The sequence below is a fragment of the Callorhinus ursinus genome, unplaced genomic scaffold (assembly GCF_003265705.2).
Source record: "Callorhinus ursinus isolate GAN/ISIS: 27379988/994484 unplaced genomic scaffold, GSC_fseal_2.0 scaffold47, whole genome shotgun sequence".
NCBI classification, from domain to species: domain Eukaryota; kingdom Metazoa; phylum Chordata; class Mammalia; order Carnivora; family Otariidae; genus Callorhinus; species Callorhinus ursinus.
Window position 1 is genome coordinate 4,936,065 of NW_027397109.1, and position 14,635 is coordinate 4,950,699.

Sequence of the window (14,635 nt, forward strand, 5' to 3'; positions counted from 1 at the left end):
CAAATTCCTGTCAGATCTTGGCATCTCTACTGCCTCTGTTGTAGTTCAGGCTCTTACAATTCCTTGCTGGGATTATTATTTTTTAAAGATTTATTTACTGGGGTGCCTGGGTGGCTCAGTCGTTAAGCGTCTGCCTTTAGCTCGGGTCATGATCCCAGGATCCTGGGATCGAGCCCCGCATCGGACTCCCTGCTCAGCGGGAAGCCTGCTTCTCCCTCTCCCACTCCGCCTGCTTGTGTTCCCTCTCTCACTGTGTCTCTCTCTGTCAAATAAATAAATAAAATCTTTAAAAAAATAAATAAAGATTCATTTACTTATTTGAGAGAGAGAGAGAGACAGAGGGGGAAGGGCAGCAGGAGAGAGAGAATCTCCAGCCGACTCCTCACTGAGAAAGGAGCCCTCCATCCCAGGACCCGGAGCCAAAATCAAGAGGTGCACGCTCAACCAATAGAGGACCTGACATGTAAGTGGTGGTAGAGAAATGCATATTGAATGAGTGAGTGAATAAGTAAAATTTTGAGGAGAGAATGAGAAAGGTGTATGAAGAAAACAAGAAGATCAAGAACGTAAGAATTGTAAGCTCTACAGAAGTTTCATCGGCTTTGTGTTAGATTCCAGTGCTTAGACCCAGCACTAGGGAGAGCACAATAAATGTGTATACACTGATGGAAAAAGACTGCAGTAGGTCAAACCTATAACCAACTGGTCTAGTATATGCTTGCCAGAGGTCAGGGTAAACCTGTTTGTTCATTTGTGCATTCATTCTGCAAGAATGATGTTGACTGTGCCAAGTGCTGTGCCTGGAGCCCTGAGGGGCTACACCCACTCATTCTGTGAGAAAGGTACTCCATATACTCTCTTGTACCAAACTCCTGAGGGTAGAAATGTAACCTAAACTCTCGTCAATTATCAGAGTGCAGGTATAGAAAATGAAGGGTCCTTACTTCGTGACTGCTAGAGTAGGACTTCGCTTTCTCTTCACAGAGGTGGAGTTTCTCTCGAGGAGGCTGGAATAGCGCTGTCTGAGGCAGCTTGTTTTGGATCTTCTTTCTAGGCGTTATGCTGATAGCAGCAACAATTTCATCTAGGTGACTGGATATGGGGGTTTCCTTTGATTCTTGCATATTTTTATATACATTGTCCTCTAATTTTTAAATAAGAAAATAAAGGTGTTAAATGATAATTTCTGTACTTACTTATACAAATACGCATTTTTCCTAGAGACTGATGCTAGATCTAGGAAAATTTCAACACTCTACCCATGAGTTCTTTGAAATTAGTAGCACTCCATCCAAAAAGATCCTGATAACTAGTATTAACTTCTTTGTAAAACTTTCAGGCTGATTTCCACTTTTAACTAAACCAAACATTCCTTGTTCATTAAAATATACATATTTATATATGTATTTTATATATGTATATACAGGAGAAATCAGGCAAGCCCAAACAACTCTCAAAGAACCCAGATTAGATCACCTGAACCCCAACTAACCTTGAAGCAGTGAAAAAATGACTTATTAAACTTTCACTTCTTGTCAAGATGGGGTAATAGGGACCAGATTTATTCTCTTGCCTGAAATAGCCAACCAACCAACAAACACACAAAAACAAAAAACAGCAACAAAAAACTCCACACAAACAAAAATATTATGGAACAATGGTTTTCAAGAGACAGGATATCAGATATGATCAATGGAAAAAAGAAACAAAGTGAGACCCATGCTTACCCCAGCTTATCACTTTGAGAAAGTTTCTAGGACATGCAAGGATTGGAAACACAGAAGTAACCAGGTAGACTCTCTGAGCTGAAGAACTAGAGCTGAGGATCTGGGGAGAACAAGGAAGCTAGAGTTCATAGGATAGCTTACTGGAGAGGATAGAGATGTACAGAGAGAGGATCCTGGAGATTAGCAGAGGGATCCTCACAATATGGGGAGAAAATACTGATCAGCATGTGTATAAGAAAAATATTTGAGTCTGGGGAAAGAATCCTTTAATAATATTGACAGAGCAGTGTCTGGCATTACTCAGGGCTGGCAATGCCTGTCCCCACCAAACTGACTGGAAAACTCATAATTCATAATGCATTGGGTAAAGCACTCAGAAGGGTTTTGTTTCAGTAGTGTGAAATTATTACCCCTAGACTGAGCACTGCTTAGACTCACCTAACAAAGCATAAAAATAAGACCTAAAAGGATCAGCCCATTTCTAAGTAACTTAACTGCCCCATAAGACAAAACTCAAGGATGTATAGGAATACAAAAATAGCTAGCATGCAACAAGGTAAAATTCACAAAGTCTGACATCCAATCAAAGATTACAAGGCATGCAAAGGGACAGGAAAACATGGGCCATAATGAGAATGATAATCAATGGACTAAAACCCAGAATTGACACAGATATTAAATTAGGAGAAAAGAGTATTAAAATTGTTATTATAATTGCATTCCATATGCTTCAACAGTTAAGTAGAGACATAGAAGATACAAAAAAGGCCCAAATTGAACTTCTAGATATGAAAAGTATATGTGAGATGAAAAATACACTAGATAGGATTAATGACAGATTAGATATTACAGATGAAAAGATGACTGAACTTGTAGACATAGCAACAGAAACTATCTAAAAAAGATCACGAGGGGCGCCTGGGTGGCTCAGTTGTTAAGCGTCTGCCTTCGGCTCAGGTCATGATCCCAGGGTTCTGGGATCGAGGCCCGCATCAGGCTCCCCGCTCAGTGGGAGGCCTGCTTCTCCCTCTTCCACTCCCCCTGCTTGTATTCCCTCTCTCCTTGTGTCTCTCTCTGTCAAATAAACAAATAAAATCTTAAAAAAATAAAAAATAAACAAGATCACGAGCTGTGAAACAACTTCAAATTGCCTAATATATATGTAATTTGAGTCTCTATAGGAAAGCAGATTGTAGCAGGGACAGAAAAAATATTTGAAGAAATAATAGCCCAAAATTTTCCCAATTTGAGGAAAAGTAAAGAGCTAGAGACCCAAGAAGTTCAATGAACACTAAACACAAGAAACAGAAAAAACTACACCAAGACACATCATAAACAAACTGCTGAAAACCAAGGTAAAGAGAAAATCTAAAATGTAGGGGGAAAAACATATTAGTATGAAAAAATAAAGATACAGATGACAGCAGATTTCTTGGAGGAAAAAAGCACATGAAAAGGGAGTAAAACATACTTAAAGTATGGAAAGAAAAAACTGTCAAGCTAAAATTCTGCACCAGTGAAATTATCTTTCAAAACCAAAAACTGAAAGAATTAATCATCAGCAGATTTGCACTCTAATGTTCTCCACAAATTATTAAAGGAAGTCTTTCAGAAGGAAGGAACATGATAGCAAATGGAAATCTAGATCTACACAAAGGAATGAAGACAATGGGAATGATACTTACATGGGCAAATATATAAGACTTTTCATATTACTTAAATCTCTTTAAAAGATAATCAACTTTTTTTAACAAAAAAATTTACTGTGGGGCTTATAACATGTATAAGTGAAATGTAGAACAGTAGCATAAAGGCTAGGAAGGAAGGAATGGAATTGTGAAGTTCCTACACTGTATGTGGAGTGGTATAATATTAATTGAAGGTAGACTTAGTCAAAGATGTATAGTATAAACCCTAAGTAAGCATTAAAATAACCAAATAAAGAATTATAGGTAATAAGCCAACAAAGGAGATAAAAGGACTCATAAAAACAATCCAGTAGAAACTCGAAAAAAGTGGGGAAAGGGAACAAAGAACATATGGGACGAATAGAAAATAAATAGCAAGATGACAGACTTAAATCTAACTATATCAGCAATCACATTAAATGTAAATGGTCTAAACACCCCACTTAAGAGATAGACATTGCCAGATTGGATAAAAATGCAAAACCCAACTGTATGTTGCCTACAAGAAATTCATTTCAAGTAGAGAAAGACAATTAGATTAAAGGTAAAATGATGGAAAATTATATACTAAAATTAATGAAAAGCAAAGCTGGATTGTCTCTATTAATATCAAAGTAAATTGTACAGCAAAGAATATTATCAGAAAAAAGGTCATTTTATAATTATAAAAAGTCAATTACTCAAGAAGATATAATCATTCTGAGTGTTTATACACTTAATAACAGTTTTGCAATACGGGACCCCAAACTGATGGAATTGCAAGGAGAAATAGATAAACCCTCAATTACAAGTCTGAGATTTAAATACCTTGCTCTTAGTAGTTGATACACCAAATAGGCAAAAAATCAGTTAAGGATACATAAGACTTGAACTACATCATCAACCAACTTGATTTGACATTTACTAGAACACTCTACTCAAGGAGAGTAGAATAACATTCTTTTCAAGTGCACATGGACATTAACTAAGACAGGTTCTATTCTGGGTCATAAAACAAGTTTTGGTAAATTTATAAGGATTTAAGACATACAAAATATATGACTACAAAGGAATTAAATTTTAAATCAATAACAGAAAGATACCTGGAAAACACTCAAATATTTGGAAATTAAACAACACACTTCTAAAAAAAAAACAAAAAAACCCAACCATGGTTCAAAGAAGAAATCAAAAAAGAAATTTGAAAGTAGTTTTAACTGAATCAATATAAACACAACACATAAAAATTTGAGAATGCCACTAAAGCAGTCCTTATGGAGAATTTTATGACATTAAATGCCTATATAAGAAAAGTAGATTACCTCTCTCAAGTTCATGACCTTAGCTTTTACCTTCAGCAACTAGAAAAAAAGAGCAAATTAAATTCTAGGTAAACAGAAGAAAAAAATTAATAAAATAAATAATAAAGCTCACCTCACAAATCAATGAAATAGACATAGAAAAACAATAGAGAAAAAGCAATGAAACCAAAATTTGATTTGTCCCTCTCCCTATGTAGATCCTTCAAACTCCAATTCTATTATTTACTACAGATAAATTATTTCAAATTTCACCTTATTATCATTCATTCATCAAATATTTATTGAATTCCTACTATAAGCAATGCACTATGTGGAAAACAGTAACTCCGAGAAATGTAAAATCCAGCAGGAAAAAAGATCAGTTACACAACTACCATGATACTGGGTGGTAAAAAATGCTGGAAGAGCAGAACATGGTAAGACTTCAGAAATAGGAACCATTACTGTTGTGAGAAATCAGGTTGCTTGGTTGAAAAGATTTTGAAGACAAGGACAGAGAGGAGAAAGCACCCCAAGTAGAGTGAATAATTAACAAGGGCTTAGAAGCGCAACGTGAAATGGGTATATAGCTAGCTATGGGTGGTTCAGTTTGGTTGGTATGTGTCGGCGGTTGGGGACATGGATATAGAAGAGCATATTCCAAACCAACCTCTCTAGTACACTAGACCTAGAAGACATTAAGGCACCATCTATAAGAAAGGGTTATTCACAATGATGATCAAGGAAGCTGGTAAACACAAACATTGTTTCTAGAAAAGTAGGGTTCTACCATAAACATGGACAAGTTTTATTACCTCAAGTTTTCTCAAAGGCTTTAATGTCGTATAATTCCTTGTGAATATACCTCCAAGGGATATAGTATGCAATGCTTTCCCTAACTTTTCTGGGACACTCATTAAATCTTATGCAGCTGGTACTTTTTGAGCAGTGTTTGGGAAGCCAGGAGGTAGAGGAAAACTGGAAGGCTGGAGCCAGGTTTAGAAGACATTGATTTTAAGCTAAGAGTCTGATTGACTTTATTTGGCAGGGAGCGATGAGCCCCTGAAGGTTTTATCAAGAAAAAGAAATGAAAATACTGAGACTGATCTGTTAATTAGTAGACAAATATAATGGAAACTAGGGGGGCAAAGTGGCCACTGATTTTCAAACTTTAGATAGTCTCCTACCATCTTGATGACTGTTAGCATATCTGTGATCTGCCTACAATATTAACTTTTTCTTTAAGACTACAACTTTTAAAAAAACCTAATACTTACTTCAGCTTCACCCTAATAAATAATCACTGATATTATGGGTTTGATGTCATATTTTCTCCAATGCACATTAAAATAAAAACAGAAGTATTAATATTTTAAAAGTTGGTCTGTGTTCCACCTAATATCACATTAGGCATCACCAATTGTAAACACTGCATACCTTGGGAAATTCTAAATTTGAGCAATGTCTGATGACCATTTTTAACCATGATCCACCATCTAGAGAGATTTCATCAGGTTTTACTTTCTATAGTTTATATTCTGACAAAGTAGGCATTTTCCCTAAAAATAAAATTGGAATATTCTATATGCTTCTTAAAACTTCTCCCTAGAAATTCTGGTACCCTCTTCAATAAGTGGGTATGGTCCTGCAGCCACTCCTTACCACCAGTCAAACAAATCACTGAATATTGCACAGAATGAATTCAGGTGCATAGTAGAAGCGAGAAAGGAAGTGAAGGGAAGGATAAGAAGAATTACTGAAAGAAATAATTACAACTTGAGAGCTGCTTGGATGTAAAAATTAAAGAAGGGAGATAGTCAACACTGACTCTGACATTTTTTTTTTTTAAGATTTTATTTATTTATTTGACAGAAACATACACACAGAGAGAGGGAACACAAGCAGGGGGAGAGGGAGAGGGAGAAGGAGGCCTCCCGCGGAGCAGGGAGCCCGATGAGGGGCTCGATCCCAGGAGCCCGGGATCATGACCCGAGCCGAAGGCAGACGCTTAACGACTGAGCCACCCAGGCACCCCCTGACTCTGACATTTTCATCCAGGAACTCTAGATAGGCATCGGCACACTACGGCATGGGCCAAGTGCTGCCCACTGTTTGTTTTTATAAATAAAGCTTTCTTGGAACACAACACAATAATTTACATATTATCTATGGCCACTTTTGTACTACAACGGCAGAGTTGAGTATTTGTGACAGAAACCTTATCGCGCCTAAAGTGTTTACTGTCTGGCCCTTTACAGAAAAAGTTTACTGATCCCTAAGACACAGTGATGCCATGGACAGAAGCAGTGAGTAAAGGGGAATGGTCATTTTGATAAGACAATTTGGTTTCCCAGGTTGAATTTGAGGCTGTGGGAGAAAATTTATATAAGAATGTCCAACTTAGAAGTTAGAAATATACTGGGTCACCCGGCTGGCTCAGTCAGTACAGCATGTGATGCTTGATCTTAGGGTCCTGAGTTCAAGCCCCATGTTGGGCATAGGGCTTACTTAAAAAAATTTAAAAAATAAAAAGGTAAAAATATATCATTAGTTCTGAGTGACATCTTTTTAAAGATCATATTTTTTCCTTTCCTTTTTAAAAGTTAGTAACTTATTCCATGCCTACATACAAATAGGATTTGAGATGGCTAGAGGTGAGTGTTGGAGCAGTTAGACGGGACATAGTCACCAAGGTAAAGTGTGGCCACTCCTTAATAATCCAAAATAGAGCTTTACAGTTTAACCAAGAAGGAAGAAAGTGGGAGCTTTTCTTTCCTTCATGAAATAATATAGAGTGAAAACATGAGAGAGGGAAGAAACTAGCTGAAGGCCAGGCTGTGAGAAAGTTACAGAGGCCAATCTATCCCAGCAAAACTCATTCCTGGGTAGCCCTTCAAAACGTGAAAGGCTAATCTTTTCATTCAACATCTAAGCTTTGCTTAAATCCCGCTGTACAGAGACTCCGTGTTATCGCTGATGCCAAGATGGTGGCTTTTTTTCTAATACGTTCTTGACTTAAGCTTTCTCATCTATTCATCCCACTGGTTGATGATTTGATCATTTCAGTTAGTGTTGTGGTCTATAAAAAGAGCAGGAGATTGGGAGGGGGAATCTGAGATTCTGGAAGCTGTGCCAGCCCAACTACTCATGGAATTTGGGCAATACCAACAACTGATATTTATGTAACACCTTATGCTTTCCCATATTTTACCTTCTGTGGTCCTTACCACAGCCATGTGAGGTATGGAGGAAGGTATGATTTATCCCTATTTTATAACTGAGGACAATGAAGCTGACAGAAGCTAAATTACTTGTCCAATGTCACACAAGCAGAATCAGGACTTGGGTCTTCCAATAATTTGGTGGTTTCTCACCACATCATCCTGAGTTTCCAATGAAAGTCGTTAGCACTGGGAAGCAAATACTCTTGCTTTGGAAACCTAAGACTGCATTTTAAAAAGTAATCATATGCTTTTATAACCAGGAGATGTGACCTCTTCAACAGATTTAACCACAGTTTCTTATCTCCTACTTAGGGGAGGCAGAGATGAAATTTTAGAAGCTACGCAAGTAATATGTTCTGTAATATTTGCTATTCTGGGCCTTGAACCTAGTGCTAAACTTTGAAATTGAGCTGATTTTTCTTTCTTTTTTGGCTTAACTGTAAAAAAGTGGTTTGTCTCATGTTGCCTATAATATTAAATCCTTAAAACAGCAATTATTATCCAAGCACTCATAGACTGGATCTAACTTGCACACACTTTTTTTTCCTTTTTGGCCAGAGAGTGAAAAAAATTAAGCCATTATTTTAAAATTAGAAGTTTCACAGACCCGTACCTCTGAAACAAATAATATATTACATGTTAAAAAAAAAAAAAGAAGAAGAAGAAGATAGCAGGAGGGGAAAAATGAAGGGGGGGAAATCGGAGGGGGAGATGAACCATGAGAGACTATGGACTCTGAGAAACAAACTGAGGGTTCTAGCGGGGAGGGGGTGGGGGGATGGGTCAGCCTGGTGACGGGTATTAAAGAGGGCACGCTCTGCATGGAGCACTGGGTGTTATATGCAAACAATGGATCGTGGAACACTGCATCAAAAACTAAGGATGTAATATATGGTGATTAACATAAAATAATAAAAAAAAAGTTTCAAATATGTGTAAAGATCTAGCTTTTGGGATTTCTGGCTTCCTGTGAAAACTCAAAACACCTTCCACACTGGGCCTATGTCATCACAGGCAACACCAGCGAGGGGGGGAATGGCAGAAGCCTAGAGGTAAGGTGTCAGCAGCTACCACTCCCTACCACTCCTAGACACGAGGCCGCAAAGTAATGGCCATTTGTCATTGCTCCTGTGTTGCTTTTTTTCTCATTGTAGAGAACCATACCTGGTTCTTTACATGGTGAAAGGCTGACATAAAGGGATGTGGTTTTCCCAGCCCATGCCACTTGCCACTCATTTCCTAAATTTAATCTAACCTAAATTACCATCACTTACATAAGATTATCAGATACATCACTATTTTATAACCACTAAGAATAGAACAACACTGCTACTGCACGATCACTTACCGTCCAATGTAACATGCATTCCAATTTCAGAGATGTTTAAACACCAAAATGTGCATCTCTGAGCCCATTAAATGAATCATGTTACCTGCCTGGCTTCTGGAAACATGTAAATCCAGGACCTTGCTTTTAATTATGGGTCTGTTTCCATGTGTTGCATCTTATAGTAACATCTGTAGCACAAAGACATACTCTTCAGTTCACTTACTTGGAGCTACATGCTTATCATCAGCCACTTTTCTTATATTTGTAATAGCCATAGCTGGGGGTTAAATTTTCATTAGAAATCAGCCCAGGCCCCACACACCAGCCCGCTCCCTGCCAGCCTTGGGGAGAGCTTCCCAGGCCTCTCAAATCAGTGCCCACAACTGCCAGTCAGACATATCCAATCAATTGATGCTATTCCTTCTGCCAGACCTGTCCAGTGGAATGCTGAAGCACATGATCAGCCTCAGATCAAAAGGGGAGGAAGAAGTCTGAAGTAGGGTCTCAGTCTTCCATTTCCAAGAGGTGATGTTCAAAAACTTAATAACTGGTATAGCAGGAGGACCAACCAATCTATATAGATGGCAACTATGCTGGAACTAGGTTCAGAAGGTCCCCTGCTGTTACAGGTGTTAACCATTAGGTGCTGACTTGTTGTGGGGGATGCAGGGAGGCTTGAGGGAGGGGCAGGAGTCCCCAAGGCAGTGGCTCCTGCGAAATAACCATTGTGACTGTATGACAGTGTACTAGTTAAAAAGCAACGTTGCCCATATGTAAGCTGAGGCATCAAAAAGCCATGAGATGGAAAAACATCCTAGAAGGATACAAAATACCAAAACTGAATTAAAAGGAAATAAAAAATCTGAGTGGAACTATAACAAGTAAATAATTTAACAATTTAAAATATTTACACAAAGCTAAGCCCAGGCCAAGATGGCTTCAGTGGTAGGGGCACCTGGGTGGCTCTGTTGTTAAGTGTCTGCCTTCGGCTCAGGTCATGATCCCAGGGTCCTGGGATCGAGCCCAGCATCGGGCTCCCTGCTCGGTGGGAAGCCTGCTTCTCCCTCTCCCACTCCCCCTGCTTGTGTTCCCTCTCTCTGTGTGTTTCTCTCTGTCAAATAAATAAATAAAATCTTTATCTTTAAAAAAAGATGGCTTCAGTGGTAAATCCTACTAAATCTTTAAAGAAGTAATATGAATCTTTTGCAAACTCTATCCGAAAATAGAGGGAATCCCTTCCAACTCATTCTGTGAGGCCAATATTACCCTGATACCAAAGCCAGACAAAGATGTAATAACACAATAAACCAGTATCTTTATGATCATAAACACAAAAAGTCCTCAACAAAATATTAGAAAACCAAATCAAGCAACATATAAAAAGGATTACACATTATGACTAAGGGAGATTTATCCCACGAATGTGAAGTCGGTTTAACATCTGAAATCACTAATGTAATACACCATATTAAGAGAAGAGAGGGCAAAAACTGCATGATCATTTTAATAAATGCAGAAAAAAACATTTGGCAAAATCCAACATCTACTCATGATAAAACTTCCTTAACCTGATAAAGGGCTAATAAAAACTTTTAAAAAACCTAATGCTAACATCACACTTAATGGGGTATGTTTGAATGCTTCTCTTTTAAGACTGGGAACAAGGCAAGGATGTTTGCTGTCACCACTTGTATTTAAGACTATAATGGATATTCTAATCAGTGTAATAAAGCAGGAAAAAGAAATAAAAGGCATGCAGATTAGAAAGGAAAAAATAAAATTTTATTATTGGGTGGTATGATCTTATACGTAGAAAATTTTAAGGGAGACACCACACACACACACACACACCCCCCAAAACAAAATGAAAAAAACAGCAAAATCCTACTAGAACTATTAAACAATTCCAGCAAGGTCACAGGATACAAAATAAACAAAAACTGAATATCAATCTGAAAATGAAATTAAGAAAACATTTCCATTCACAGCTGCATCAAAAAGAATAAAATACTTAGGAATATATTTCACAAACAAAGTACAAAACTTTTACACTGAAAATTATATAACATTGCTGAAAGAAATCAAAGGAGACCTGAATAAATGAGATACATTCTATGTTCATGGACTAGAAGCCTTAATATTATTAAGATAGCAATACCCCCCAAGGTGATCCATAGATTTTATATAAGCCCTATCAAAATCCCAGCTGTCTTTTTTTTTTTTTTTTGCAGAATTTGACCTTAAATTTATATGGAACTGTAAAAGACCTAGAATAGTTAAAACAGTCTTGAGAAAGAACAAAGTTGGAGGACTCACACTTCCCATTTTTAAAACTTACTACAAAGCTACACTAATCAAAATAGTGTGGTACTGGCATACAGACTGACATACAGATTAATGGAATAGGATTGAGAGTCCAGAAATAAACCTCTACGTTTATAGTCAATTATTTTTTGACAAGAGTACCAGGTAACTCAATGGGGACAGAATAGTCCTTTTAATAAATGATGTTGGAACAAATGGATAGGTGCATGCAAAGTAACGAAGTTGGACCCCTACCTCACACTATATGCAAAAATGAACTCCAACTAGATTAAAGATCTAAAAGTAAGAGCTAAAACTGTAAAGCTCTTAGGAAACAAAGGGCTATGTATGAGCTTGGGTTAGACAAAGATTTCTTATGTACAATACCAAAGGCACAACTGATAAAAGAAAAAGATAAACTAGACTTCATCAAAATTAAAAACTTTTGTTGTTTCAAAAGACACCATCATGAAAGTTAAAACAACTCACAAAATAGGAGAATACATTTGCAAATATTTGTAGATATAGGACATATTTGATAATGGGACTTTATTTTTATTATTTTTTAAAGATTTTATTTATTTATTTGAGAGAGAGAGAATGAGAGAGAGTGCACATGAGAGGCAGGCAGGTCAGAGGGAGAAGCAGACTCCCCGCTGAGCAGGGAGCCCGATGAGGGACTCGATCCAGGGACTCCAGGATCATGACCTGAGCCGAAGGCAGTCGCTTAACCAACTGAGCCACCCAGGCGCCTGATAATGGGACTTTAATCCAAAATATGTAACAAACACAATTCAATAAGACAAATAACCCAAGTAAGCAATAGGCAAAAGATTTGAAAAGACAATTTACCAAAGATATATGAATGACTAATAAGCTCATGAAATGTTCAAAATCACTAGTCATTAGGAAAATGAAAATCAAAACTATAAGGAGAACTACTTACACCCACCAGAATGACTATAATCAAAGAGACAGACAATAAGAAGCACTGGCAAGGATGTAGCAAAACTGGACTCCTCAAACACCACTCATGGAACGTAAAATTGTATAGTCATTTTAGAATGAGTAATTCCTCACAAAGTCAAACATATATAGAATTACCCATAAATCAGCAATTCCATGCCTAGGTACATACCCAAGAGACTGAAAACACCTGATCACACAAAGACTTGTACACAAATTCATAGAAGCATTATTTATAATAGCTAAAAACTGAAAGCAATCCAAATGTCCATCAACTGGTAAATGGATAAACAAAATGTGGTATATCGTATGTACGGCACAATATTATTTGGCAGTGAAAAGGAATGTACTCATACAAGCTACAACATGGATAAACTTTAAAAACGTTATGCTATGTGAAAGCCAGATGCAAAGACCACATATTGTATGATGTCATTTACATTAAATGTCCAGAAAAGGCAAACCTATAGAAACAAAGTTTAGTAGTGATTGCCTGGGCCTGGGTAGGAATAGGGAGTGCCTGCAAATGGGCACAAAGAATCTTTTTAGAGTGATGCAAATTTTCTAAAATTTGAATGTGGTAATACTTGCACAACTTTGTAAATTTTCTAAAAACTCATTGAGTTGTAGCCTTAAAATGAGTGAATTTTATGTTATGTAAATAACACCTCACTAAAGCTATTAAAAATAGCTATGAAACCACAAAGCAGTTTTATGTGTAATTCTGGCTTTTAAATATCTATGACTACCTGACTTTTTATTTATTTACTTATTATTTATTTTATTATTTTTCTTAAAGATTTTATTTATTCATTTGAGAGAGTGAGGGAGAGAGAGAGAGTGAGGGGGAGAGAGAGAGAAAAAGAATGAGTGGGGGAGGGGCAGAGGGAGAAGGAGAAGCGACAACCTGCTGAGCAGGGAGCCCCACACAGGCCTTCACCCCACGACCCATAAGATCATGACCTGAGCCAAAGGCAGGCGCTTAACTGAATGAACCACCCAGGTGCCCCATAAGACTTTTCTAAGTTAGGTCAGCCCCAATTCCCAAAGATAATGTGGCAGAGGCTCCCAAATCTTGAAAACCAATCCTAAATTAATATTACGGTTCTATGAATAAATAGATCAAATGCATTAGTGCCTGGCACCTATTAGGCCTCAGTAAATGTTTACTGGATGAACAATTAAACAATCTTCCTGGTGTGATTTTTCTCTCCAAATACCTCATACACCTGATACCTGAAACTCAGTTACTTAGGGCAATTTTTTTTTTAAACTAAAGAAAACTTAAATAAATGCAATGTCCCCAGAGGAAAACCTGCTAACAGTGGGGTGCAGGATTCGATGGGCTAAAATGAGGTAATATATTAACTCCTTCATGCTACTGACTCACTTGGTTTAGGAGTACGGCTTGGGGAGTGGGAATGTGTGATTCACAGAGTGACTCAGAGATCCAAGCTGACCAGGCTTTAACAAGCAGGAGTCAGGGCAGACCAAGAGATTGGAAATCTGTGGATGAACTTTTCACCACCATTGGCCAGAAGTGACACAGGCCACCTGTGCTAACATTTTTTCCCCCCCTGCACTGCAGAGGGCTAGGATATACAGGGGAGTAAAGAGATATTTGAGTAGATTTGATGAGCATTGCAGCCCACCACATCAGTCATCTGCAGCAGGGGACCCTGTCTCAGAGTTCTTTGCCAGAACCAAAGATTCCTCCTTCTGGGTCCACCTAAGTAAGAACCACTGATCAACAACTTAGGATCCTTTGAAGCAAGTTTTGAGTCAGGAGACAAACACCTTGCTTGGTGTCTCTGAAGCACTCTGCTTTTTTGCGGGGGAGCTAATCCTTGATTCACTTTTATTTGCCCAACACTAAGGAAAGTATCTGGTACATGGTGGCAACTCACTGAGTGTATGTAATTTAGTTTCATCTCAGAGAAAGAGGTCAAGTGAAAGCCTACCGTCCGAATAAGAACTCCTCCCATCCTACCATGGCGTTCTTCAATCATAAGGTTGTTTTTTTGCTCTTTTTGTTGTTGTTGTTGTTGTTGAAATTCCTTCAATTCAGTTAGATAGAACAAGAAACACACTTAAATCCTGAGGCAAAAGGAGCAAG

The 14,635-nt window shown here is 37.7% G+C and overlaps 1 protein-coding gene across 10 annotated transcripts in view; it reads right to left on the reverse strand.

The window, feature by feature from the left end:
- Positions 1–14,635, reverse strand: part of TTC23 (tetratricopeptide repeat domain 23) — an 89,964-nt gene that overhangs the window by 73,365 nt on the left and 1,964 nt on the right. For 5 of the 10 annotated variants that reach the window (XM_025893257.2, XM_025893254.2, XM_073882487.1 and 2 more), the window contains exons 1-2: positions 9,473–9,619; positions 945–1,144 (exon numbers count right to left, since the gene is read on the reverse strand). In XM_025893257.2, coding sequence (XP_025749042.1) covers positions 945–1,144; positions 9,473–9,524 — 252 coding nt within the window. In that variant the 5' untranslated portion in view covers positions 9,525–9,619. Of the gene's footprint in view, positions 1–944; positions 1,145–9,472; positions 9,620–14,480; positions 14,617–14,635 lie in introns of those variants that run through there. The other 5 variants (XM_073882484.1, XM_073882485.1, XM_073882483.1 and 2 more) reach the window with 3 other exon arrangements.